Source organism: Pezoporus occidentalis, unplaced genomic scaffold (genome assembly GCF_034315485.1).
Source record: "Pezoporus occidentalis ecotype Australia unplaced genomic scaffold, CSIRO_AGI_Poc_V1 ctg38, whole genome shotgun sequence".
NCBI classification, from domain to species: Eukaryota; Metazoa; Chordata; class Aves; order Psittaciformes; family Psittacidae; genus Pezoporus; species Pezoporus occidentalis.
In genome coordinates, this window is record NW_026915702.1 from 1,234,326 (window position 1) to 1,262,303 (window position 27,978).

The 27,978-nt window shown below is 44.6% G+C and overlaps 2 protein-coding genes across 5 annotated transcripts; one reads left to right on the top strand and one right to left on the bottom strand.

Moving 5' to 3' along the window:
* Positions 1 to 1,870: 1,870 nt before the first annotated feature.
* Positions 1,871 to 11,985, top strand: SUV39H2 (SUV39H2 histone lysine methyltransferase). 3 transcript variants are annotated; one of them, XM_062631919.1, is made up of 7 exons: positions 2,402 to 2,771; positions 2,979 to 3,124; positions 4,090 to 4,761; positions 6,533 to 6,679; positions 8,404 to 8,533; positions 9,065 to 9,180; positions 11,112 to 11,985. In XM_062631919.1, exons 1-6 carry the CDS (start codon positions 2,750 to 2,752, stop codon positions 9,172 to 9,174), a joined length of 1,227 nt encoding a protein of 408 aa, XP_062487903.1. In that variant the 5' UTR covers positions 2,402 to 2,749; the 3' UTR covers positions 9,175 to 9,180; positions 11,112 to 11,985. The 3 variants fall into 3 exon arrangements, with proteins under 3 accessions (XP_062487904.1, XP_062487903.1, XP_062487902.1); XM_062631920.1 differs by lacking the exon at positions 2,402 to 2,771 and adding an exon at positions 1,871 to 1,971 and having other exon boundaries at positions 9,065 to 11,985; XM_062631918.1 differs by having other exon boundaries at positions 9,065 to 11,985.
* Positions 11,539 to 26,449, bottom strand: DCLRE1C (DNA cross-link repair 1C). 2 transcript variants are annotated; one of them, XM_062631909.1, is made up of 15 exons: positions 26,113 to 26,181; positions 25,985 to 26,036; positions 24,402 to 24,514; positions 24,167 to 24,251; positions 22,171 to 22,230; positions 20,705 to 20,760; positions 20,256 to 20,357; positions 19,926 to 19,998; positions 19,635 to 19,775; positions 19,006 to 19,107; positions 17,619 to 17,755; positions 17,401 to 17,455; positions 16,001 to 16,089; positions 15,336 to 15,436; positions 11,539 to 14,591 (listed from the first exon to the last, which is right to left on the bottom strand). In XM_062631909.1, coding segments are annotated over exons 6-15 (1,755 nt in total). In that variant the 5' UTR covers positions 20,707 to 20,760; positions 22,171 to 22,230; positions 24,167 to 24,251; positions 24,402 to 24,514; positions 25,985 to 26,036; positions 26,113 to 26,181; the 3' UTR covers positions 11,539 to 13,638. The 2 variants fall into 2 exon arrangements, with proteins under 2 accessions (XP_062487893.1, XP_062487892.1); XM_062631908.1 differs by lacking the exon at positions 24,402 to 24,514 and having other exon boundaries at positions 26,113 to 26,449.
* Positions 26,450 to 27,978: the final 1,529 nt, after the last annotated feature.

The window sequence follows — 27,978 nt, forward strand, 5'->3', positions numbered from 1 at the left end:
AACCACAGGTAAGTTACATAGTCTAAAGATTTTTTTTTTTCTTGGACTAATTGGGTCATGTACCTGTTGAACCAGAATACCTGTGACTTTAACAGCACAGCATTGAAGCGCTGAGAGCTGGGCTGGGGAGAATGCACTGTAGCTGTACCAAATGCTACTGACATCCTGTGTAGTTTTGATGCTGGCCTCTTGAGCGGGATGTGGGGTTTTTGTTTTGTTTGTATTTCTGGAATTACTGTAAGATGCTTTCGTGGTGTGACCTGGACAATGTGTGTAAGGGTTATATGTGCTTATTTATGTTACTAATAAAATACATTTTCTTATGCAGCTCCTGGCATCCTCCATTCTGTATGGTGCTGTTCTAGTCCATATGCTGCATATATTGGTTTGGATATAAGTTGGCAGCTTTTCTAATTTTAGGTAGGAGGGTTATAAGGAGATGGAGCAGGCAAGTGAAGTTACGGGAATCGAGGGTCTCAGCCTAATGTGCAGTCAATGGGCAATAGCTCAGCCCTGAAAGTGGGATGTTAGAAGGGCAGGGACCTGCACAAGAGAGTCCAGAGGAGGCCATAAAGATGCTGCAAGGGCTGAAGCAGCTCTGCTCTGGAGCCAGGCTGAGAGAGCTGGGCTGGTTCAGCCTGGAGAAGAGAAGGCTCCTTAAGGGGAGACCTTAGAGCAGCTCCAGTGCCTAAAGGGGCTACAGGAAACCTGGAGAGGGGCTTTGGACAAGGGCCTGCAGGGACAGGACAAGGGGAATGGCTTTAACCTCCCAGAGGGGAGACTGAGATGAGCTCTTAGGCAGAAGTTCTTCCCTGTGGGTGCTGAGGCGCTAGCACAGGATGCCCAGAGAAGCTGTGGCTGCCCCATCCCTGGCAGTGTTCAAGGCTAGGTTGGATGCAGGGGCTTGGAGCAACCTGCTCTAGTGGAAGGTGTCCCTGCCTATGGCAGGAGGCTGGTGCTGATTCGGAGAGAACTCCAGGAACTCGCCAACAAAGTTTAAGTTGACAAGCAGGTATTCTTTATTGCGGCGCTGGGAGATCACAGGGGATAGCTCCTCTAAGCATGTCTCCCCCAGGCATCAACCAGACTGCAATTATATTGTCCTTAAACATACATATTCATTAGATCACATACATCATACTTCTTAGACAATGCCTCCTGTATGCATACAAAAATGGGGTAGTGGGCTTTTGGACACCCGGTGGTTATTTCTTCATCACTTTGTTTTAGGATCATTGTCATATCAGTAACCACCAGGTCTTTCTGGCAGAGCTTATCTTAGCAACAATAGAGAAAACAAAATTACTAACAAAGCCTAACGTTCTTGAGGTTACTTATTTACAACCCTGTTCTTCAATCAACCCCATTTTTCAATCAACCCCACTCGTCAGTGCTTTAAGATCTCTTCCAACCCAAGCCAGTCCATGATTCTACATTATCTTGTATAAAACTCAGACGCATAACACAGCAAAGGACGCCTGTCTGGAGCTGAAGAGACTAATGTTCAATTATCTGTTTCTCTACAGCCTTCCTAAACTGTCTTATATTTGCAGAACGTGTATTTCAATATTCTTCAACAGATGCTGCATAGCATAGATCTAACCTTACTGCAGATGCCTATACTGCATGTCTTACGAGGCTGGGCATGGAGATTGAACGTGTGAGGCTTCCCAAAGCAGAGGCAGTGCTGGGAAGGTCCTCCCTCCTTTACCCTACGGCCTTTGATGTCTGCACAGTAAGCGGATACCTCACTCGTTCCTGTGTGAAAACAAAGGGCTCCTGTGACCCCCCAGAGCCGTCCTCCGCGCCGCTCCGCGAGCCCTCTGATACCGTTGCCGCCAACGCCTTTTGCGTGACCCGGGGGGCGGAGCCGCGCAGGCGCGCAGACGCTCTCTGCCCCCTTCCGGAGCGGGGCGGAGCGGCGGGGGTGTCCTTCCCTCCCCCTCCGCAGGATGGAGGGCTGGCGAGGAGGTGAGGGAGCGGCGGTGTGCGCGGGGGGCGGCCCGGCCCGACCCGGCCCGGCCGGTCCGGTGTGACTGCCTCCCGCTTTCCTTCCCTCGGTGCTGGGCGGGGAGGTCTCTCCTTCTCTGTCGGTTGGTGGGGGCCTGCTGCAGGTTCCCCTCCCCTTTCACCCAGCTCGGGACCATTGCCGCTTCCCTCCCTTTCCCCGTCCCGCTCTTAGCCACCCGGCCGCGCCTTCGGGGGACTCTACCCTGAGGGAAGGCCGGGGGGCGCCTGAGGTAAATATGGGGGGCGGGAGGACGGGAGAGGCGTTAGGGCCGCGGGAGAGGCGTTAGGGCCGCGGGAGAGGCGCCCGGCGCCCCCTGAACCCGGAGGTGAGCGGCGGGGGGCGGGGCGCTGAGGCGGGAAAGCCCCGGGGTGGAAGTCACGGCGCTGCCGCACCGCAGCTCCCGGGTCCCGTTCCGCTCTTCCCTCCCCCTTCCGTCCGTTCCCTCCCAGCGCTGTTCTCCGGGCTCTGGCCGGGAGCTGGCACGATCTCCGTCGCGTCCCTTTAAACCCGCCGAGCTGACCAGGCAGCCGGATCCTTCTGGAAGAGCGCTGTGGATCCCTTCTTTTCCTCGTCCGGTCACCATGGTTGCATCGCAAGTGCTTGATTCCACTTGAGTAACTGCAGATATTTGGCGGGTTTACTGAAGAATGTGGCCATAGTTCAGTTACGGGATGCTGTAATGGCAGGGAAGTGGTTTCTTAGTGCAGCTTTCACCCATGGAAGTCTGTGCCTTCCAAAATGTTTGTTGTTCTTTGTAAATGTAAGTACTGAACAGAATGAAGGTGCAGGGAGGGAGCCGCTGACATGCTCTTCTTCACCCGTTAGAGAAGGGCTGAGTTTGACGCTGTAGTTGTACAAGAGACTCGCGCTATCGCCAGTGACAATGTGGGGGCTCTGGGGTAAGGCGTAATGATTTCGATTCAGCCGAGACATTAAATAGGATTCTCTACCAATTTTCTTATTGTAGCTTGGTATGTGCCATGTCTAGCTTCACTTGAGACCCTCCAAGAATTATGTAGGAAGGAAAATCTCACATGTAAATCCATTGGAATCACCAACAGGAGTCTAAAGAGTTATGAGGTGGAATATTTGTGTGACTACAAGGTAGAAGAGGTAAGAGAAACACAGACCGATTTGATCACTCTTTCAGCTGGAATTCAGAAGCGAGCCGAAGGTAGTTTTGCTCTTAACATAAAGCTGCAGGCTTGTGAGGACAAGGCTTTTGCTGACGTTGAATTGAAGTATCAAACTTTGAACTGTAAACAGAAAGTGGTACAACTGCTGCTCTGGGCATGTTGAGGAAAAGGACTTTGTGTTTTCTGAACCTACAGAGATGTTAGAGTATGAAATGCTTCACCTTTGCATATCTAGAAGTTAAGCAAGATGCTGATGGTTTTAGGTTGTAGCTTGGTATGTATCAAGATGCTTCTTTATTTGCAGGTAACACACTGTTTTCCTCCCTTGCCTGTTGTAGTGTGTTTAATGAGGAGTTAGGGCCATGTGCTGCAACTGGATTCCTATGGCTTCATCTTGCCAGTGAAATTCAGTCTCAGGATTTGGCCTTGTAACAGTTATTTAGCCTGCTTTAAAACAAGTATTAAATGTATTATATACACAATATTATGTGTTTTGAACAGATTACTCTTTTGGGAGGACAGTTAATATGGCAAGGAGTGATTTTAGAGATTTTTTTCTAAGTTTACAATTATTTCTGTGTGTGATACCACTATGTCCTACTTGTGCATATGAGTTATACAACTAAGTTGGCATAACTGCCTTAACAAATGAGCTTCCTCCAGGTATGCTGTTTGCAGTCAGAGTTCATCTCAGCTGTTTATTTCTTTCCCCTTAGAGATGATACGTAAAGTGTCCAAAGTTGTGCTATAAGTTAATGTGCAAATAGAAAAGTTGATTTTCTTTTCTTTTTCTCCCCAAATCTAATTGCTATGGGGACATCAAGGCCTTCTGCACTGCATGCTGCTGCTTAACTCCAGAGCTCTTGTGTTTGTGTACTCTCTGATGCTGGATTGTGGCAAAATGAAATGTGGCTAAACCTGTATCTGTTTCTGTATTTCAAGGGCACAGAATACTATCTTGTGAAATGGAAAGGATGGCCAGAATCTTCAAATACATGGGAACCTCAGAAAAATCTGAAATGCTCATTGCTTTTACAGAACTTTCTTAGTGACAAGAATGAATACTTGTCTCGGGTGAGAGAAGGCAAAGCACTGAAAGTGAGAAACCATGTTAAAGCTTTGAATCCTGCGGTCGCAGATTACATTGTAAAGAAGGCTAAGCAAAGAATAGCACTTCAGAGGTGGAAAGAAGAACTCAACAGGAAAAAGAATCATAAAGCAATGATCCTGGTAGAAAATACTGTGGATCTCGAAGGCCCTCCTTTAGACTTCTACTACATTAATGAGTATAAACCTGCTCCAGGAATAAATGTGATAAATGGAATAACGACTGGCTGTGAATGCACTGACTGCCCCGCTGAGAAGTGCTGTCCAAAAGAGGCTGGATTTATTTTGGCTTACAATAAACAAAAGAAGTTGAAAATCCAGCCTGGCTTGCCCATCTATGAATGCAATTCCTTTTGTAGGTGTGGGCCCGACTGCCCTAATAGGATAGTACAGAAAGGTACACCTTATTCTCTTTGCATCTTCAGAACTAGCAATGGCCGTGGTTGGGGAGTAAAAACCCTCCAGAAAATTAAAACCAACAGTTTTGTGATGGAGTATGTTGGAGAGGTATGTATTTATCTCATCTAGATGAGTTATTTACAGTAAAGGAAATGTTGGGAAAAAATCTTGATGAGCTTTCTCTCAGTTTTAACACTTCTTGACTTCTACTATATGATAGGTAAGTCTACTTTTAGGTAGAGAAATAGAGTAAGTAGGCATTCAAGATGACTGTCCAGAGTGTTCCTCCGTTCCAGAGCAGCTGTAAAAGGTTCAGTGTAAAGAGAATACTTACCCCATATATGACTACAGAATTATTTTAGGCACATGTTCTAATAGTATTTCTAAAAACAAGTCCTCTTCTTTCACAGTAGTCATAGTCTTTATCCTTCCCTGATCATCCTTATTACTGTAGTTTTTGCTGTCCTCGGGCACCATCATTGCCATACTCCCCACCCAGTGTGTCGGTCCCTTCCTGTTTTGTCTGAACTTTTAAGGTAGTATATACAAACATACTGCTTTTGATGAGCAACAAGAATAAGACTTGTAGTGTGGACATCGCTTGTTTACTCAATATCCTCCTAGTTCAAACAGAACTGTAATGTTATAAAAGACTGATCTCAAGTTACTCTTGAGATTCTGTACTGCCTTACGTTCATCTGGTCCAACCTCTGCTCAGCTTCAGGGCTCCTTGCAGCCTCTCTGATCCAGTCTGGTGGGATTTCTGCCACAGATTTGCTTTGCTACCAGGTTGACTCAGGAATTCCTTCTGTCCCTTCATATAAATGTTCGTGGTGTTAAACTGGCCTCCCTCCTCCCCCAGATCTCACTTCTCATGTTCATACCTTGCAAAGATGCAAGAGGTCAGAGTATCTCTGAGGGCTTAGTGCAGAAAGATGGTATAATTTTGGTGCTTAAAGGAAAGTGTGTATTTACGCTTTCACCTAAATTTACTTACTCCCTACTTCTAAATTCTCAAATCTGATCTGTCAGAAAGATTTTTGGGGGGATTTTTGTCCAATTCCACCACATTTTGTATCTGTCTGGCTGCCAAATTGCAGTTTCTTTGCTGAACAACAGTGCATGTCGCTTCACGACACAATGAATGTAACAGGTTGTAGATGAAGTTTTTTAAGTTGTTGCTTTTTCAGAGGTGACTAGTTCTCTGGGGATTTTGTGGATTTCCACCTTGTGTTAGTCTGATAGCATAGCTTCAGCTTTGTCTGTCAGAATTGCCATGAACAGGATCTTTCATTGCAGCCAAAAATAGCAGAAAGATGCTTCTAGGGAGGGAGGAGATGAAAAGTGGGCTGTAAATGTGACTGGGTTAAAGACAGATACATGTTGGTCTTTGTTCAAAGGGAGAAAGTTAAAGCTTTATTTTACATGAAGCAAACAAGGCTTTCTGGGTCTAATGGCAAAATTGTACTTACAGAAACTTCCAAGCAAAAAAAAAAAAAATAGGTTACATCTGTCATCATCAAAACTCTGAATAGAAGGTGCTGGTATCTTTTTCTCCCTAGACAAGGTAGTGCTTTGCATCAGCTGGAGATAAATTACATCCAGAGGAGCCTCAGTCATGGATCAGTTTAGCTGCATGTGTGTATTCTTTATTTGTAGAATAGTTCGGGATGGTAAGGGACCAACCCCCCTGCAATGAGGGGCATCTTCACTGAGATCAGGTTGGAGATAGAATTCTGTTTCAGCATCAAAAAGTGACTGTGGAATTCTTTTACCAAGTAAAAACTTTTCTAACTTGACTGTGATACTTGTTTTAATTTAGTAATAGTTAATAATATGATGCAGGTTTTGGTTTTTGTCTCTTTTTTTTCTTTTTAAGGTGATTACAAGTGAGGAAGCAGAGAGACGAGGCCAGCTGTATGACAACCAGGGAAATACATACTTGTTTGATTTGGACTATGACTCAGATGAATTTACAGTAGATGCAGCTCGCTATGGAAATGTGTCCCACTTTGTGAATCACAGCGTAAGACCATGTTTTGTATACTAAGAATCTGGTGAATTACCCTGATTGTGCCAGAAATATCTTCTCCTGCTTTAAGCATATTCTTACCATAGGCACAGTGTTTCTGAAGTAGTTTGTTTCATACCAGCACAGTCTGGTCAGGTAGGTGACATGATAAATAGAAAGGAATATTTAGCCTTAGAGGGCAGTAAGACTACCGACAAAAGTCTGGGAATGAGATGCTGCTTGAAGAGGGCACCTGGTAGGACAGGGGTTGTCACTGAAGACAACCAAAATGGGGTTGGTCTGGCTGTGTTTTCTTCCAAGTAACTAAAAGAACTTAATAAAAGTACTTAATAGAAGAATCAAAGATGCTAGGAATGGATGCATTATTCTGTAGCAGGGAGGAGAAGGGGGTTATGCTGAATTTCATCCTTCAGATATTGGTAGAGGAGGAAAAAGAAAATTCATATGCTTTCATAATCAGGCATTAGAACAGGCTTCCCAGGGAAGGGGTGGAATAACCATTCCTGGAGGTGTTCAGAAAGCCATGTAGATGAGGCCCTTAGTGACATGGTTTAGTGGTGTACTTGGCAGTGTGGAGGTAATGGTTGGACTTGATGATCTTAAAGGTCCTTTCCAACTTAGTGATTCTATGATTCATTGATATTTCTTCTCTGTAGGTACCTTTTTTCCACCTAGATCTAAACTTGCCAGAGAACTCTAAAGTAAATTTTAAACAGGGCATTTTTGTAGCGTTTTATTTTGTGTTTAACTGAAGTACCTAAAGCAAGAAGGCTCAGCTGCATTTGTAAAGATACCTGAACTGAAAAATGTATTATTTCTCACCAGTATAATGTTTGTGAGCTATGCAGTCAATGTTCTACAAATACAGTAAATTCACGTCTTCAAAACTGTGAGCTAATGGTGTTTGTATTTTATGCAGGGAATTGCCAGGGAGAAGGGTGAAGAAAAGTTTTAGGTACAGACAGTTGCTTGTCACTTTTGGAAATGGGAGTGAAGTGTTCTCAGTCTAATTGTAAAATGTCATACTTCACTTCTGATTCTTTAATGTGAGGTATATTTTACTGTTAAAGAAGCATGCAGGGTTTAACAGACTGTCTCAGTGACTACTGATTTCTGACACTTACTCCAGAGAAAATGATGAAGTGGTTTCTAGTTCCTGCTTAGTGTCCTTTATCCTTCTCTTGCCATGTAGCCCATGGCACATAATTCAGAAGCCAAGCAATTGAAGGTAGAAATTCATGCATGAAAATATTATTTATGGCCTGGAAGCAATGTTTAAAGCGAAATACAGATGGGGAGTGTGTGGTGCTTGAAACAAGAGGTTGGGTTTTCTGCCAACTTTAATCCTTTTTATGGGTTTTGTGGGTAAATACTGATCTCTAAATGGAGCTTTAATTGTTTTCTTTGTCACCGTTTTTATTTTTTGTCATCTTTTGAAGGTATCTTCATTTGGGCTTTTTTTAATAAGCTGTTGCATGTAGTCTACATGCTGTGTAAGGGCCTTCTTGAAAGGATTTGCCTCTCAGCTGTGAGTGTTCTCCTTAAATGCTATTTCAAGAATGTGATTTGTTGATTTCAGAACATAACTTACTTCAGACTTCTGTTGCTGAGAGCAGAACAAGTCCTTACTTTCCCGTGACCATGGTTTACTTAAGCACTTGATTGAAACCCGATCTGTGTTTTTCCTAACAGAAACCACATTAATTTTTGCCTTACAGTGTGACCCAAACCTTCAAGTCTTCAATGTGTTCATCGATAACCTCGACTTGCGTCTTCCTCGAATAGCACTGTTTTCTACACGAACTATCAAGGCTGGAGAAGAGTTAACCTTTGACTACCAGATGAAAGGTCTGCAGGCTTTAATGCTGTTCTTGCAGGAGGTTTGGAGCAGTGGTGGCCTTTGTTGCAGCTTGACTGATGATAGTATTTTAGTGCATCTCCCTAAGATTGTAGAGCAGCCATCATATGTCATTGTATGTAGATTGTCTGCATACAGTCTGACATGCAGACAAGATTGTACCCAGGAGCTTTAGCTTTTGGCTCCTTCAGCACTGCTAGCTCACAGCAAGGGGCTGTGGTCAGGATGTCTGCCAAGGCAAATTATAGGAATGCTCAAAGCAATGGTTAGGCTACCATTAAAAAACGCTTTCCTTTATTTACATTGATATTTCACTTAAACTATTAAATAATCTGCTAGTTACAGAGACAGTAGGAACAGCTGGGTTGTCTAAGGCACCATTCTCTCTGGATTCTGGTGTCTGTAGGCCTGGGCTGGGGATGTAGGTCTTATGATGCAGTTCAGGCTGGAAGAAGTACAGTCCGAAGCTGACTTCAGTCTGTCTTTCAGAACTTCCTGACTTGTGTTTATCTGTGTTGCAGGTTCAATAGATCTGACTTCAGACTCTGCTGATGGTCTTAGCCCATCCAGAAAGAGGATCAGAACTGTGTGTAAATGTGGAGCTGTGTGTTGTAGAGGATATCTCAACTGAGTTCGGGTATCCAAAGTCACAGATACTTTGTTCTTTTTACAATGTGTTCTAAGAAGACTCTTCTTTCACACATATATTCAAGTATTCTTACATCCAGTGTAAATAAGTACAGTGAATGAAAGGCATTATGTTTGTAATTGAAATGTCATTGGCCAAAAAGAGATGCAGTGTTTCAGGCAAATAGAAAACTGATAATGGGGATTAAAATTTGACTTTTCTAGCACTGCTCTTTAGGAAGCAGGAACATGTGTGCTGAGAAACCTCTTGAAAATATACCTTGATTGGAATACTAGAGTGTGAGCTCACAGCTGTAGGCCAATGGGGAGCTGATGTCAGCAGGATGAAGTGACATTACTGTGAGAAGTCTGGAGACATTTGACTTGAATCGTAACTCATAGCTGACACTTGTTTTGCTGCTTTTGTTGCATAAGGAAAAGCTTCATGAGATCAGCAATAACATTTGTTGTACTGACATGGAGGATTAAGGGCAGCAGCCATCAGACTGTGTCTGAGTGAAGCTTCACAGGAGCACAAACTGTAAAGTGCCATTGAACTCAGTGCAAGTCAGGCGGTTGGTCTGAGCAGATTCCAGATATAAGATGAAGGTCCTGAATGTTTTTTAGGTGACATTCTGTTATTTAGAATTTTTACACGTAGGAGTTTCTTCAGTTGTTACATTCTGATGTTTAGGTAGGATGCTGTAGGAGCTCTGCAGTTCTACAGGGAGTTTGTGAGCACTGGACTATGGGTAGTAACACAAGCTGGCTGTTAGCAGTCCTTGTCGAAACAAATTACTGGCTATGGTTTGGCAATAGATAACACAATAGGGAGAGAAACCCATTGCCTAACAAAGCTGATGTGCTCAGTTATCCCTTAGGTGCACAAATACCCTGGGAGCTGATTTGTATCCACAACTGGTTTTGATTAAATTTTTACATACTGTGACTATTTTTTATCTAGTGACAGACTTCTAAGATACTAGGCCTGTATTTGTTGCAAAAATGTTAACTTCAGTGAAGTTAGACTAGGGGTGAGTTTACCCATTTTCTGTAGACATTTGTAAGATGTTCTTGAATGTAAAGGCTGAGAAATGTACTGTTCTTCAGCTATATGAGTTGTATGGGGTTTTTTTCCTGATCATCTTAAAGTTGTCTCGATCTATTCATAATGTATGCAAAGTTTTGTTTGGCTTCATGAACACAAAGAGCAGTTGAGGTAGGTTATGAGGGCAGTTAAAGCCAGGGATGATCTAAGTGCTTTATTCTCATGGATTAAAAGCTTGTCAAACTTGCACATTGCTTACAAATCATGTTGATAGTGTAAGGGAGAATAACGTTGCTCCATCAATGGATGCTATGTATCATAGGTCAGCTCATCACCTTTATAAGGTGCATGGCTGTTGGCTCAGGTGAATGAAGTCAAGTACCCAGCATAGAACTGTTTACTTCATTTGTTAGAAAATGCCTTAAATGCCTCATTAGTTACTAGCACTCCAAAACAAAAAGCACGTTGGTTGTTCACTAAGAAGCACAGTTGATCCGGCTCTTTGGCAGACAGTGGAATTTTATACACTACTGGCCAAAGTTAGCTTTGGTTGGGGTGAAGAGTGTGGGCCACTGAAGTGCTGTGTCAGCACTGTCTCACAAAGAGATGTGTGTTGAAATAGAAACTTTATCTGTTTAATGACTAGGAGAAATTTGGCTTAGAAATGAGAAGGATTTGATGGCACCAGGCTCACCTGTATCCACGCACTTGGATCAGTGCTGAACGCAGTCAGTTTTTATCATGCCACATCCCTAACCATTTCATTTTATATATATATATATATATATATATATATATATATAAAGTTTAAGTGAAATGTGGAGCTTTAATGTCAGCAAACTCGAGATGATCTTATATCATTTGGAGTTGTTACTGTTTTCTCTTGCATGTAGCCCAGTGGAGTGACGCATTCCACATGGATGGAGTCTGCAGTCTCCAGCTCCTTAATCCGCTGCTGTCTGCAGCCTTCCCTGTTGGAACAGGATGGAGATAAACTTCGTAGTAGTTGTACATGAGTTCAGTGGCTGCCTTGTCCAAGGAAAGTGCGTTACCATCAGCGCTGGATTATTGCTGCTGTTCCCTGAGGTTCTGTTACCTCTTGTGTGATAAATAAAAGCTTCTTAATTTATATCCAGGAGGTAACAGCAGTTTGTATTTATTTGCAGTAAGACCACATACCCAGTTTCCAGTTTAGAGCCTTGAACAGTATTTTGTACTCAGATATTCCCAGAGCATTCAGATTGCGATCAGTGAATGAGCTTAACAGGACACTGTGTCGCTTTTAAAATTCCTCCTACTGTTGTTAGGAGTTTTGGGGGGGGGGGGGGAATTGCCAAATTGGAAAAGAAGAAAAAGCTATTTTCAGTTTTTTAAGGAGCTTAAACCAGCTGAGCTTCTGTTCTTGTTCTGCTTTGTGGTCTGCAAGCATCAGCAGGGCTACCAGCTCAGGTGTGTAGATGTACCTCTTGGAGGCTGGTCACCTGTGAGCTCACCTCTCACTGCTCTTCTGTTGGCTTTCATTTTAATTTTGGTGGGGTTTTGGTAGCAAATCTAAAGCTGCCAGATCACCATAAGAAAAGCTCTTGTCTATTTATTTAATCTCAAAAGTTAAGTCAATCTTTTGGTTCTTTCTAATGTATGGTTTAGGACTGTGTGCATTAGAATATGCAGTTTGTAAGCTCAGGAACATTTTCTTTTCAGGATGTGTAATCTCTAGTATTGCTATCTTCCTTTAGGTTTTGATAAAATAAATTAAATTTAGTTTTTCTCTTGTTGTTGTCATTCTTAACCACAAAAAAAAAGAATAATCTTAACCTGCCACAATGAGCTGGAGCAGCAGGATTTAAGACTACAACCTCTTAATTCCTGTACCCAAGTCATCTAGCACTGTAAGGACTGTAGAAGAGCAATGGTGAGGAAGTGATGTGTTTCCTATTCAGTTTATGGCAGGTAAGAACTGGTATAAATTTACACAATTGACTTGTTATTCTACATTTAAGCACACTGTAAATGCAGCCCTGAACTTCCATACAGAGAGAAGCCAGTGGAAGAAGTTCTGCTCTGTAGGACTTTATTCCTGGAGGTTATTATAACAGCAGGTTCACTCACTTAACCTTGATAATAAAAATGATTGATAGACTGTTTGGAAATGAATGTTAACAAATCCCAGGATGGAGTGGGTGATGGGCCAGTGGAGAAGCACGTGGACTGGAATGTCCGTAAGACAATATAGACATGATAGCAATTTTTCTTGGGTTGCTTTTCCCCATATCAGAGCACTGCTGGTGAGACTGAAGACAGGGAAGAGCTGTCATACTAAAAGTCTGCTTAATTCTTTGGGACTTAAGACCACATGGATAGGAAACCTCATGGCTTTAATTTAGGTGACTTTTGCTGTTCTGGCACTGTTGTTGGGCCTGCAGTTTAACACAAACCTGAATGACATTTCCATTTCAGATGCTAAGAATTCCAGCAGAGTTGGTTACAATGGCACTCATGCATGGAGAGATTTGATTGTCTTGATTTAAAAACCAAACCTGAACATGTCTTAATTCAGTGAAATCAGCAGAATGTTGTAGAGGAGGTGAAATCTGGTGACACAAGAGCCTGAAGTAACCCAACAGCCTGGCCAGGATGACGGGTTACCTGCTATTGCTGTGGATTGGCCTTGGAGCAGGCTGCTGCCAGTGGCTGTGAAACCACCCAGGTTTATTTGTAAGTCATTCTGAACAATTCAGAACAACCTAACACATGGAGGAATGGTGGACAAGGTGTTTGCAATAAGTTAGGTTTAAACCAGTGTGTATCAGTCATCTCATTCAGGAGTTCAAGGGGATGACAAGGCTGCTCAGTGTAAACAAGACTGCTGGAAAAGAACTATTTGATTTATTAAAAAACCCACTTCTCAGTAATTCTGCTACGTTTTGCAACCAAGTTAAAAACAGTTGCAGTGAAAACTCAGATTAAATTACAAGTGCAACTATTGCATAGTTTGTATGGTCATACCTGAAAGATGATGTATTCCTACAGTTAAAAATGTGACATTTCATGAAAACCTGAGATCACTTCTATCTCAAAGGCAAACTCTTAGAGCTCATGATAAAGAGAAACACTGAACTTCATCCAGTGTTTAACCCTTAGTTTTGTCTGGTTCGTCTTTTGTCTGCTTGCAGCTCCCAAGAGCTGAAGCTCAGGAGATGGAAGGCTTTCTGGTTCCTCTTGGGAATACCACCTTCTCAGTAGTTCATGGAAGGAACAACAGAGTTACACAGGATGCAGCTTCTGAGTTCTGACAGTAAGAGATTCCTGAAAGCATTGCCTAAACCAGCACAGCTGCAGACAGTAACCAGTATGAAAAACAAGTCAGGGTTTAATAAACTTCAGCATTTGTTACCATGATGTGATCAGTTCCACATGTCTTCAGGAGACTCTCTTCTCACAGACTATGTTTTCACCTGCTGCCAGCTTCTTATACAAACAGCGCAGTTTTTCTGGCTGAGGCACTTCAGCATCAGGAGTCAAGGGAATTTCAAAGTCGGAGGAGCTCTGGGAGTCCCTCCTCAGCTCCAGATCCATTGTCCTGGAGTTGTCACTTACTTCCACCACCCCATCTCCAACATGAGTGGTGCTAGCATCTCCATCTTTCTCAGTGTCTTTGCTTTTCAAGTCACAGGCAACATCATGGGCACAAGATCTATTCTGACTCAGTGGCTTGCATGGGCTGTTGTCAAGTGAAGTGTATTTGGTGGTGTCCTGTGATACAGGAACTGTCCTGCTCCCACCTCTGCTCATGTCCAAGGCATTCCTCTCTTGGGTGGTAATGAGCACTGTGTCCATTTGGCTGTCCCAGCCCTGGCTGCCTTGCTCTGATATGTGTGTTGACTGGGAAGAGTTTTGGGAGGAGATGTGTGTTGAGTCACTGACACCATCTGAATCACTGAAGAGTGACTGGGAGCCACCGGCATCTGCTGAGGAGGGGAAGTTGTCCTCGACATCAGAGGTTTCTTCTGGTCTGTCACACTTAAAGAACATGTCCCAGCGAGGGACATCACTGCTGGACTCCTGTTGGTCACTGGTTACCCCATTGAAGTTTGATGTGGAAGTGGCATCTGGCTCCTGGGAAAGAACTTCAGCTGTACTGTTTTCAGATTCTTCATCATCTTCATCATCATCATTTGATTCCTCGCAGTCCATGAAGTCTACCTTGAGCGAGGTGTAAGTTGCAGTCGTTCTGTAACTTTCTGTGCTCTCATCGTTGTTTCCTCCAGTGTTTTCAGACCGTGCTGTGCTGGAGGGCCTGCTCTCTCCTCTCTGCTGTTTCAGAATCTTAGGCCTTGCAGCAGTTAGTTCTGAATCAAAGAGATCATCTTCATCTGCCAAGGAACAAACGGGAAGAAAAACACTAAAACTTTGTTGAGACCAGAGTTTTAACAAAAATTCATTTAGTATAAAGAGGAGAAAGTTATTTTCTTTGTCCCAGATAAAGACCCAGCAGGACATGACTGACAGTGTTTGCTTTGCCATGTCTTGCCCAGCACCTTAAGAGAAAGCTGCTCATTGCCAGCAGCAGCTCACATGTCACCCTGGCAGACACATTTATTCAGGCCTCTGATGTGTTTTGCCATGACAACATCACCCCTGCAGGGTGCTCAGTGCTTGGTGCTTCATCAATAGCCAGAGAACCCAGCAGACCCAAAGCTGCCTTCTGGTTCCCAAGTGACTTCTCCAGAGGCCATGTACAGCATCCACTGACCATCATAAGTTAAAAAAGCTACTAGGTGCTAAAAAGCAGTGTGAGAGAATGAGGAAGAGCAATTCCAGTGATACACCACTGTCTTCCATGACAAGTTGGAAGAAGCTTTACTAAGGCTGGTCTAGGACTGTGGATCTCTTTCAGCAAAAAAGGGGCTGTTGAGCATTAAGTACACCTTAGGATGGCAAACAAGTGTGTTTCTACACAGCTATGCCCTCTCTCACCCTCCTAAAACCTAGGTTAATTTATGTTTCTCCTTTCTAGCTTTACTCTGGACAGACCATGATGAACACCACAGCTTGTACCACCTCTGCTTAATTTCAGACTTTCATTTAAGGCACAGCAGCACCAGCAGAAGCTTTACCTGTATCAGATAAGTCTCTCTTGCAGGCTCTCTTCAGTGTTCCTAAGGGCTTGTAGCTGGGTTCTGCGTTTCTCCAGTATGACCTGCATAATGGCTTTAGCCTGAGGTGAACGAGAACAGCAATGAGATTCAGCAGATACTTTCAGGAGCAAAAGTTAAATCTTTAAACTTGATCTGAGTATCTCCTTTTTCATTAAGGAGGAAAAGGACCATCTTCATTTTGCTTCAAACTGAACAACACCACTGCTCCTCTGCTCTGTACGAGCGCTTTCTAAGCTGCCAACATGTAGCAGCACAAGAGAACAGGCATCTGTGACACCATACAGGGGACAGGAGTGCAAGACCCAAGAGAAACCCTCTTTAAAGGAAACTTCTGAAAAGTAGCAAGGACAAACAGAAACAGGTCACAGGATACGCTGAGATGAACGTGCATTCAGATTCCACCCAAATGCAGTTTAACAGCAGGAAAGCCTCTACATGGATATGAGTAGTGCATGGAACACAGACTCTCAGACTTAGCACAACATGCAAGTGTTCTTCACATAATATCTGAACTATCAGACAAGCAAAAGGCTCTGGCCTGCAGAAAAGGCTGGGACTCAGGAGAGCTGTCCTTACAAGAACAGAGATCAGTCACCTCTATCCAGCAGCCACTTGTCACTTACAGTTCCATAACTTTCTCTTCTGTCCCACCCACTGGCAGCACATTGGGATACACATTCACAGGCTGGATATAGCTCAGGAAATCCTTAATCTAAATTCCAGAAAAGAAGCAGAAGTTTAATAATTTAACATGTAACATCAACAGTTGTAATTGCACTTTATGGCAGCACGGATCAAAGCACACTCAAAACATGACCAACAAGTACATTGGTCATGTAAAGACCAATATGACCCATGAGCCAAACTCTATCCAAGCAGATAGCTCCATAACAAGAAGACAGGTCTGAAAGGAACATACATCATCAACAGCTACACAGACCATCACTATCTCTGAAAGAAAAGGCTGGACAGACCTGCTCCTAGGGAATGTGGTCCTTGCTGCTGGATCTTTTCAGGCCTGCATTTTTCTTACTGGATTTCAAGTCCCTACTTGTGTGGATCAGGTACTCTCTTCTTCAAAGACTTCTGGAAAAGTTTCCCTTCAGTTCGCTATAAAAGCTCATCATGACAAAACCCATCACTTTTTCTAAGCCTTACTCTGTTGTCTTCTAGGTTCTCTCCAGATAGCGAATTCCTTAAGGAATTGTGTCAGTTTTGGAGCACTCCCCATGAGCTGAGGCTTTATCAGTGCTGTGCACTGAAAACACTTGCAGGTTACACTCCTATCTATAGACAAGTAGGACTCATCTGGTTTTGCTCATGGAGGTAGGAGTTTGTTACAATACACTACCCCCATATGCTGCCATGTTGTATGTACTACAGGATCTTAAAACCAGCACTGCCTTTCTGGTTTCCAGGGCTCTGAATTATCTCCATTTTGGATGTGCAAGGCTTTGTGACAGATCAATTGTCCAGATTCAATTCAGCTTCTTAGGAGAGAGAAGTATTTTAAGAACTGGACCAAGTCAGGTCAAATGAATGTTTGATGCTGGAGAGGATGCTGCCATGACCAGTCTCCTTTTAGTGTTTAACACAGAAAGAGGACTAACAGGGGCAACTATGATGTCAGAAAATGTGTGGGCAGGGAAAAGAAGGAAAAAGCATCCAAAACTGAGTCACAGCAGATAAACAATGTATTGTAAAGCAAAATTCCAAGCTTCAAGCATTGCATAGTTATGCAATAATCTATCATAGAAAGAGTTAAAACAGTTGTAGCAGTAACCTATACTTCAAGAGAGAAAAAAAAAAAAACATAGGCTTATAATCATGCCCTACCTCATCCTGTTCTTCTGCAGCTATACTGAAACAAACTTGTGTCTTCAGTATACAGAACTTCCTATCCCCTTATGTCTCATGACTGAAAAGATGCTTTGTTGTTGATGTCATGTCATCTACTCCAAAACAATCCAAACTCCTTGAATTGTTTTAACCAGTGTGTACTCAACACAACAAATATACAAACCTCACTGTATGAAGAGTGAAAAGAGAAACAAGCTCTGTAGGTACTCTCCCCAGTCCTAAAAAACAGAGGAGGCACAAAAATTAGGTGACTGCTCTTCACCCTCAGTCAACAGGCAAACATTACCTACTCTTATAAAGTCATTTTTAGATTCAGTTACACAAGCCTCTGGCAATATATGCACCTGAAACAACAGGTTTCTCTATGGCCCAAATGCTCACCTCACTATTACACTGGTTTTCTTGATCCTTTCTCCAAACCACATAGTGGAGGGTTTGATGACGATTAAGTGCAAGGGGGTTCCATTTTGGCATGTCATCCCACAAGGCAGCCTATTCCATCGAAAGCAGTCATCATCCTGTAGAATGCCATACTAGATTAAGTGTAATCCTACATTTTTCCTCCAGAAATTGAAGAAATTTAGTATCCAGCCAGACCAAATTTGCATCTCACTTCCAACTCCTTTGAAACACTGCTGTTGCATCGTACTTCAACAGCTGGAATCAGAGCACCCCTTGGGAAAAGGACCTGGGGTTGTTGCTCAATGAGAAACTCAAAATGAGCCAGCAGTGTGTGCTTCAGTCCAGAAACCAATGGTATCCTGGGCTGCATCCCCAGCAGCATGAGCAGCAGGTCAAGGGAGGGGATTCTCCCCCATCTGCTGTGCTCTGGTGAGACCCATCCTGCAGTCCTGATCCAGCTCTGGGGCAAAACCACAAGAGGGACGTGGAGCTGCTGGAGCAAGTCCAGAGGAGGCCATGGAGATGCTCTGAGGGCTGGAGCAGCTCTGCTCTGGAGCCAGGCTGAGAGAGCTGGGTTGGTTCAGCCTGGAGAAGAGAAGGCTCCTTAAGGGGAGATCTTAGAGTAGCTCCAGTGCCTAAAGGGGCTACAAGAAAGCTGGAGAGGGGCTTTTTACAATAGCCTGTAGGGACAGGACAAGGGAGAATGGCTTTAACCTGCCAGAGGGGAGATTGAGATTGGATATTAGGAAGAAATGCTTCCCTGTGAGGGTGCTGAGGCGCTGGCACAGCACGCCCAGAGAAGCTGTGGCTGCCTCATCCCTGGCAGTGCTCAAGGCCAGGCTGGACACAGGGGCTTGGAGCAACCTGCTCTAGTGGAAGGTGTCTCTGCCTGTGGCAGGGGTTGGAACTGGATGAGCTTTAAGGTCCCTACCAATCCAAACTATTCTGTGGTCCTAAAGTGCAGCCAACAAAGTAAATCAATCAGAAACACCAGTGCCCTAAAGTGCCATCTCTAGTTCTACCTGCATTCCTCCTAGCTGGAGCCTTCAGCTTGACAGCCATCCTGCAAAGGAAAGGCTGCACACTTCAAGCACATTACGTGGCTGCAGGAAGCACCATCTAAACTGCTTTTAATATATTTAAATGGGATCTAATCTGCCACTTGTCTTACTTCATTTAAAAATACAACTTTTAAGTTTCAAATACAATTCTAGCACCAGCTAATATATCCTCCCCCGCCTTTTTTAAAGTGCTTACTGTTCTTTACATTAAGCCACCACTAACTCTTCAAAAGCACCAAAACATCAGCACCCATGGCCTGTCTTTCACAGAAAAGGTAGCAGAGGATCTGTATAACAATACCCACCCGGGGATGTCGGCAGGCGTGAATCTGAGTGTGTTGATCTGTAGTAACGTGGTAGAGGATTTCTGGCATGTTTCTGAACATATCAAGTTTGTTCATGTGCACCTAGAGAAAGGCAGAGTTTACTCTTAGTTAGCTCAGTGTGTTTGCCAGGCTGCAGCTGGAGTAACTGTACAGAGGTGGTTCTGCTCCCAACAAATGATGGCAGGCATTTAAGCAACTACTACCTACTATAACATCCAAGCAGAGAGGTGTCAGCCCAAAGTAATTTGGACATCTAGACCAAGCAGAACATTTGTCCCCTCCTCAAGAGGGATGAATATGCATCAAAGTCAGAATATATCTGCCAACTATTAATGTCATATGTAAATGAGAAGGCTTTTATCATTCACAAGATAAAAGAGGGAGATAGAAACACTAAGCTTGAAAACTGGGAATTAACTTCTCCCTGGAGACTCCAGATGTTCCAGACTGAATCAAGCAGTTAACTCATTTTGAGCACAACTGTAGCTTATGTGAAGTTAACAAAAGTAGGAGCATCTTTCACAGGCAGCAGTCCTCTGAACAGCCACTTCCAGCTCACGACTGGCCACTGAAGATCTGTTCTAAAGCAACAATGATAGAAAAGTTACCTTGACCCCAAGTTCCTCACTGAGGTTTATGAATAAATATTCATATCCATAAGCAGCTTTGCAGTTCAGCCAAACAACATGGTTGCGAGTCAGGGAAATCCAGCTTCGCACTAACTCCAAGATCCCCTTTAAACATTCCTCCTGAAGGGTTTAAAAAAGGTTGTGAATCATCTTTGAAGATACTCTGGTGATGGAAAATAGCATTGCCTTGCAGGACTTGGCTATCAAAGGGATGGGTAATGAAATTAGCAGTTTTAAAGACCTTTCCTCTCACAGCTTATTTATACTTACCCGGCTTGGTATATGATAAAACTTGGGATCACAGAAAGTAGTGTCCAAATACACACTCTGGATGTCTTTTACTCTGAAAGAGAGAAATGCGATACCAGAGTGAGCGTTGTATCACAGGACTAAGACATACCACTTGCCTCCCTCTTCAAAAGGAGGCAATTCTTCCTCTTTGTTACAAAGAACAAGTCAAAAGGGGCTTGTAAGTGCACTGCAAATATATTAAATTGATAATTAAAAAAAATGAGGGAAAGCAAGTCCGTTATTCCTGAATAGTCCATGCCTGTGTGATCTTTTATTCTCCCTAAATCCCATTAATAGTTGAAGTCTCACCTGGTCCCTGAATGCAAAAGCTCCATCCTGGCTGCTTCTCCTTTGGCCAGCCTGAAATCCCCTGTGTACAGCACAGTGCCATTTTCACCTTCAAACAAAAACCTGCACACACAAACGCTCTGGTCAAACTCAACAACATAAGGCATGAAGTGCCACATGTTCATTTGTTACCTTGCTTAGGGCAGCCTACATGGCTCATGTGTGATACAACAGAAATACTGGGCTCAATTTGGTCCTAGAGTGATTTCAGATAAATCTAATCATTCAGACTCTGTGTCTGGGAAATAATCTGGAAAATAAGACCAAAGCCTCACAGATTCCATGAGGGCAACCCAGCTGCTTGTTGTAGCCAAAGGAATCTACCCCAGGGATCTGCATCAGGAAACCTAACACCTGCTTTTTAGGACAAATTTCTCAGCAGAGATATTTAGAGTATTGAAAGGACGTACATGACTGATCCTGGACAGTGCCCAGCTGGTAGGAGTGTCACCTCTACATCTTCTTTCTGGAACAGATGGATTGGCATTACTTTCACACTGTAATAAATACTATGAGTACTTTCACTGACACAGTGAAAGCAATGCATTACTGCCCACAGCTGCTTGTAGCACTGCTTTTGAATGAAGAGTCGAGTCTCTTCACATTCCAGCAACTCCTGAAGAGCAACAACCATCCTGTCGTGCCAGGAGAGATGACTGAGTATGGCATGATACTCATAAAAGCAAGACAGGAAAAAGACCTAACTCCTTGGTTCATGAATCACAGAACAGTTTGGGTTGGAAGGGATCTTTGAAAATCATCTAATCTGGCCCCCCTGAGATGAGCAAAGACATTTCCAGGTTGTTCAGAGAGCCATCGAACCTGACCTTGAACACTTCCAGTGACAGGGCATCTACCACCTCTCTGAGCAACCTGTGTCAGTGTTTCACCACCCTCCTCATAGAAACATATCTTCCTTTTCCCTAGTCTAGATCTCCCCTCTTTTAGGTTAAAGCCATTCCCCCTAGTCTACCACAACAAACTCTGTTAAAACAATTGTTCCCATCGTTTTTGTCAGCCCCTTTAGGCACTGGAGCTGCTCTAAGTTCTCCCATTAAGGAGCCTTCTCCAGGCTGAACCAGCCCAGCTCTCTCAGCCCAGCTCCAGAGCAGAGCTGCTCCAGCCCTCGCAGTAGCTTTGTGGCCTCCTCTGGACTCACTCCAACAGCTCCACATCCCTCTCATGCTGTTGTCCCCAGAGCTGGACACAGGACTGCAGAGGAATCTCATGGGAGAGGAGTAGAGGGGGAGAATCATCTCCCTCAACCTGCTGCTCATGCTGTTAGGGATGCAGCCCAGCACACAGCTGGCTTTCTGGGCTGTGAGTGCACATTGTCATACATGTCCAGCTTGTCATTCACCAGTATCATGGAGATATCTTAGGATACACTTTGCCCGGAGATGCTCTAGGAGACCTTTAAGTCCTGTGCTTAAAGCTTGTTAAAATAAGCCAGGAAATACAAAGTGAAAATATTACAAGAGTAATAGAATCATAGAATGGTTTGGGTTGGAAGGGACCTTAAAGCTCATCCAGTTCCAACCCCCTGCCATGGGCAGGGACACCTTCCACTAGGCCACATCACCAAAGGCTCTGTCAACCTGGCCTTGAACACTGCCAGGGATAACAATTACATTACAACAGGTAATTTGGTAATCACTAATACCCTGGGAAGGCACTACCCCAAGAAATGCTATGATAGTAAGAAGAAAGCAGGCAAGAAGAATTCATGAGGCTGCACATCTTGGAGAGAAGGGGAACATACACTTCAAAACAACTTGTCCATTTGGGATGTGACAGTGAGATCTGTTTCCAATGCTCATGTGAACAGTATTACTGCCCATTACAAATACATGAATCTGCTTTTTGTGTGACGTACCTCACCAGTTGCTTCATCTACCAAAGAAATCTGAGTTGGGGTTTCAACTTCCAGTGCAACCTGTAACAAAAGGGAAAAATTCATTACAGCATTTACTGAACATTTAGTTTCATGCTTATGGCTTTATAGTCATTATGTAGACATCTTTAGCATGCACTGCAGCTAAAGCTAAGCCTGTAAAATTGAGCACATTTTCCTGCAGTAAGTCATGAATATCCATTTCCAGTGGAAAACAGTAAGTTTCCTAAAAGTTTTCTAAAAATGAAATGAAGAAACCTCAGTCAAGGTGTGCAAGCTAAAATGTTAGTGTGTTGGACTTCTAACAGCAACAGCTCTCATTTCTTGTAAGCCTTATTTTTGGGTGACTACAAAACCCAGTCCCAGAGCTCACCGGCAGATCTCACCAGGACCCGTGTCTGTGCTGCAGCACTTCCCCTCACTGTTCCCTATCCCCAGAAGCAGAGCCCACAAATCACATGCAGCACGTATTCTGTGTTTGCATACGGGTGACTGATCTGTAGACCACAACTGATCCCCTGTTTTGCCATATCCTCTGCTGAGTCCTGCACCCTACGTGCTCTGTGGCCCTCTGCAACGTTAGTGCTGCTATGAAGGCTCCTCCCCCATCAGAAGCCAAAGTGAACGGAAAGTCTCCTGTCATTACCCTCCTTTGGTGTAACCTCTTGCCTGAGCAGTCTCTTCAGCACCTGGGGTTTCACTGCACTAGCTGGAGTCACAAAACACCAGACACCATGTTCCAAACTTCTGGGAAGCTCCACCAGATCCATTACAAAGGTGGTAACATTTGGCTTCTCCAGCAGAAACCACATCACCAATCAAACTCAGAGCTTGCTCCAAAGCAATTATGTGTCCCCAAAAATATTTTATCCTAAGAATGCAAGCCACTGGCAATACTTGATTTGTTTAAACATCAATACTGATTTTATTATCTACAGTTTCTGAAGCTGACTGAACTCCAGAGGCTGATCTAAATTCTGCATGCTCAGTATTGCTCAGCAATTCTCAAAGTTCTTACTGCAGTGAAACAATTGGCAAGTCTCCTTCAACCATCAAACATGCCCAAGAGATGCTCAGAGTCCTTTTTACAGAGCCCCAAATCATGTTCACTCCCTCCCTAAGTCATTAAATCTTTCAGTTTCTCAAGGTTCCATAATAGCAAGTTATTGCCTCCCTCTGCTTCACAATTATACTATGACCTACAACAGAAAACATATTTTTCTTACCCAGGCTTACCTCCCAGGTCCCACTCATATGAGTTTCTTTGGACATGGCCCTTAAGACCCAGACTTACAACCTATTCAAGGAAACTCCAAGCCATAACTCCCCCAAGAAAACAAGTTTCAGCTTGCCTGAAGTCCTTCTTGACCTTCCACTTGACTAGAAAACCCTCCTGTCCTTGCTTGGGGGATACAGCAAAATCCTTACATTATGTGATGATGTGAAAAGTGAGATGTGAAAAGAAACATGTTCAGTTTCAAAGCCCGCATCTGCAAAGGGAAGGAAATCACTACAAGTCACACCCAGAATGACCACTGAAGTTTGGCTTCAAACAGTGGAAATAGAAGAAACTAATCAAGTTCTTTAGTGATTTTACATCACTAAAACATTTTCATGTTTGAAATAGTCTATTTTCCAAAAATCAACAGGAAAATAATAGAACTAAAAGGTTATAAATAGTCCAAGTAATATGAGACTTTAAATGAAGCAAAAGAGAAATTAAGGACAGGAGCAAAGAGACATGAGCAAGATAAGAAAATGAGGGAGTGATATAAAGACCAATGGAAAACAGTTAAAGCTGAAGTTGAGAGAAAAGGATAAATTCTGTGAAGGGAAAATTAAGATTAAATAATAATCCAATAAACCAATCCCACATTGTATCAACACCAACATTTAGACATTCCTGAGGAGGGGAAGCTCCCTCTTTCCTAGAAGCACTCCTTAGAAAGCCTTCATTTAAAAACAAACAACAACTCACAATGTGATTCTCCCAAAATCTGTACTTCCAGTTAGTCAACAGCAATTCCTTGGTTACCGGGGAGCAGTACAATTTAACTTTCAAACTGCAAGGAGAGAAAAAAACACAGATGAGAGGGAACAATCTAACGACACATCAACACCTGGCACCTACAACATCAAACACAGTGCTCAGACAGTGGCCTCATCTAAAGAGACCTACAGATGTAAGCCTGCAAGAGCTGTTCTGTTCCAACCTGAAGTGGGATGGGGTTCCTCCACCTCACTGGTCTCCCCTGGAACAGGCATTTGGGACAGTTAGCATTCAGCAGAACACAGAAACTTCCTTTTGCACAGTGCATAAAGAGACCTGATGAGCAAAGACAGACTCTGCTTGCATTTGAAGATATGCAATATCTACACTAAGAAACCAAACAGTGCCTAAGAATTGGTCCACAACCTCTCTGGGCCCATTGCCATGTTTGACCATGCTCATGATGAAAACAAAAAGGTGTCTCTTCTGTTATACACTCCAAGAAGAGTATGGCTCCATCTTCTCTACCCCTGCCTGCACACACTGATTGTCTACTACTCTTACAGCTGAAGACACCTAGCTCTCAGCCCCTCCTCACACATCAAATGCTCCAGCCACAGATCAGTGTGGTGGACCTGCTCTAAAACATCAACGCTGTTTTTTTGTCCAGGACTGGACTCTTACTCTAAAGTCTCACAAGTGCTGACCAAAGGGGAATAACTGTCTTCCTCAAAACTGCTGGCTGTGTGCTTGCGCATACACTGCTGGTCTCCTCTGTGCACAGCACAAACATGGTGCTATCTCCACAGACTGACCCACTTCCAGAAAATAATAGCAGGGATCCTCATGAAGTTCAACATGACCCAGGGCAGTGACAGGTATCAACAGAGGCTGGGGGATGAATGGATTGAGAGCAACCCTGAGGAGAAGGACTTGGGAGTTCTGATGGATGAAAAATTAGGCATGAGGCAACAGCATGCATTTCCAGCCCAGAAAGCCAACTGTATCCTGGGCTGCATCTTCAGCAGCATGAGCAGCAGGTCAAGGGAAGGGATTCTCTCCCTCTGTTCCACTCGTGTGAGACCCACCCTGCAGTCCTGATCCAGCTCTGGGGGCAACAACACAAGAGGGATGTATGTGGAGCTGCTGGAGCAAGTCTAGAGGAGGCCATGGAGATGCTCTGAGGGCTGGAGCAGCTCTGCTCTGAGGGCTGGAGCAGCTCTGCTCTGGAGCCAGGCTGAGAGAGCTGGGCTGGTTCAGCCTGGAGAAGAGAAGGCTCCTTAAGGAGAGAGCTTAGAGCAGCTCCAGTGCCTAAAGGGGCTGCAGGAAACCTGGAGAGGGGCTTTGGACAAAGGCCTGTAGGGACAGGACAAGGGGAATGGCTTTAACCTGCCAGAGGGGAGATTGAGATTGGATATTAGGAAGAAATTCTTCCCTGTGAGGGTGCTGAGGCGTTGGCACAGGGTGCCCAGAGAAGCTGTGGCTGCTCCATCCCTGGCAGTGTTCAAGGCCAGGTTGGACACAGGGGCTTGGAGCAACCTGCTCTAGTGGAAGGTCCCTGCCCGTGACAGGGGGGTTGGAAATGGATGAGCTTTAAGGTCCCTTCAACAGAAACCACTCTGACTCCATGCCTTTATGATTCACAACAGTTCCCTTCTCTTATTTTGATCACATTTTGATTTCACCCACCCACCTCCCCTCAGGGTCTCACCCTGCCGGGCCGGGCCGGCAGCCACTGAGGCTGCGGCAGTGCAAGTCAGCCCTGCGGGTCCCGTCCTCCCCTCATCCCCCGGAGTCCCCCCGTACCTGCTCTCCATCCTCCTCCTCAGGGCGGGCGCCCGCAGCCCCTTCATGTGGTCTGTGGAGAGAGGGCACAGCCATCAGTACGTGTGCGGGAGGGGTGGGGGGTTGCCATGGTGACGGGCGATGCTCACCCTTGTGGCAGTGCGACAGGAAGTAGGCGCGCGCCAGCAGGTTGTCGTGATCGAAGCGGTCAATGGACACGGACGGGTACTCACGCACGCGACCCCCGAACCGGCTCATGGCGCCCAAACCCGCTTCCGCGTCGAAGCCCCGCCTCTCCCTGCCTCCAGCCAATCACGAAGAGGCTCCGCCTCCTGACAACCTATCAGAGAGCGCGGCGGGAGAGGAAGAGCCGGCTTCTTAAAGAGGCAACGGCGGGCGGTTGCTTGGCAACAGCGGGCGGCGGCGGCCGTTGGCGCTGTGAGGGGAGTGCGCCGCCATCGCGCTTCAGCGGCCGTTCCGCGCCGCCGGACTCGGGCATAGTCCCCGTTCTGCGGCTCTTACCCGAGGTGGGTCGGTTCCAGTCCTGGGCAGCCGGGGTGTGGAGTGGGGCTGTGGTCACCTGGTGACTCAGGCTTAGACATCTGGCTGAGCACCCTGGCAAGTGCAAGGAGCTCTCACGTAGTCTGTGGAAGTCATTGAAAACCTCTTATTGGTTCTTATAGGATCTCAGATAGGTATTGTGTGTGCTTACTTGTGTTAAGTGGTTGGAGAAGCACGGGCATCTCCTAGTGCATGGCATCTGCTTTGGGATGCCTGGGGCCTCTGCCTGGGCCCAGGGATGGAGCTGATGATTTCTTGTTTGCAGGCTCAACCCGTAACACAGCTGAGCATGTGTTACAGACAGGGCTGGTCACACAGGCTGTTGCAGATGAGGTGTTGCCTTCACCAGAAAGTACAGGACTCACATAAAACAAGGCATAAGACAAGTCCCTTCCTCCTCTTCAGCTGCTACCCATAAAAGTTCAGCAGTTCAGGTATACACACACCACTCAAGGTTCTCATGCAAGTGCATATTTGTGGATCCTCTGAGGACCAGCACACCTCCTCTGTCTGCCAAGCACCCCTCCACAGATCCTAGGCCCCCCAGCCTGGTTCCTGTGTTCCCTGCTTACCTGTTAGACCAGTTGATGATCACAACTGGATGATCAGTTGCACTCACGCATTCCTCACGTACTCCATGTTCACAAGTCCCTCTGGGTGTACCAGCATGGCTCTGCTGCTCACTTGATACCCTGGCCTGGACCTGAGGTTGCCCCTCCTCGCCAGCTAGTCCAGCTTAAAGTTTCCTAGCTAATATGGATATGCACCCCATGTGTACCTGGATTGGAGAAGATACAGATGATACACAGATAGACTCCACAAGTCATTAGAGTTGTAAAGTAGGTATGCTTTTATTCAGCGCTGAGGCACATGGGGATTGCTCCTCCAAAAGCATGCACACCTTTCCTTCGCCACTCAGTTCTTTTATATTACATATAATGATTACCTAAACATGAGATTGCTTCACGCCTAATACATATGCAAAACCTATTCCTGTCTAGTATTATAATTAGTTTTCTGGCATTTGTCCCATTGGTGCACCTGCGCAGTGCCTCCTGGTGGTGGTCGTTAGGGGGTCGTGAGGATGAAGGCCTGTAGTTCCTCTTCATCACCGCAAGTAACCTCTTGCTTTCACGCAGACTCAACAGGGTTTCAGCTCCTATCCAAACCTCATGTTCGGTACAAGCCGGTTTTATGTATCTTAGAGCAGAAACTTGTCAAGTTTGCAAATTTTGTTACTCTGGCTATCTTTTGTTCCTTTTTTTTCTAAAGATACTATTTAAACAAGAATGTCTTAAATGTTGAGTTATGAATCTTATCTACTACAATTCTGTCTAGCAGCTGTAACTCTTACAATTCTGCTTCACCGTTCTAGCAACTTTGACTCTGAGGGCTGCTTCACCAAGCACAGCAACTGCTTAAGCAAGCAGGCACAATGTTAACCCTTTATTTCC

What these genes read in the sequence shown, in the direction of transcription:
- DCLRE1C (XM_062631908.1), bottom strand. Translation starts at nt 26,221, where the DNA reads ATGAGCCGGTTCGGGGGTCGCGTGCGTGAGTACCCGTCCGTGTCCATT. An exon ending in CCTGTCGCACTGCCACAAGG is followed by an intron (nt 26,037 to 26,112) that starts GTGAGCATCGCC and finishes CTCTCTCCACAG; the next exon opens with ACCACATGAAGGGGCTGCGG. An exon ending in CTTTTGCATTCAGGGACCAG is followed by an intron (nt 19,999 to 20,255) that starts GTGAGACTTCAA and finishes TCTCTCTTTCAG; the next exon opens with AGTAAAAGACATCCAGAGTG.
- SUV39H2 (XM_062631918.1), top strand. Translation starts at nt 2,750, where the DNA reads ATGTTTGTTGTTCTTTGTAAAT. An exon ending in TGATGGAGTATGTTGGAGAG is followed by an intron (nt 4,762 to 6,532) that starts GTATGTATTTAT and finishes TTTCTTTTTAAG; the next exon opens with GTGATTACAAGTGAGGAAGC. An exon ending in CTTTGACTACCAGATGAAAG is followed by an intron (nt 8,534 to 9,064) that starts GTCTGCAGGCTT and finishes TCTGTGTTGCAG; the next exon opens with GTTCAATAGATCTGACTTCA.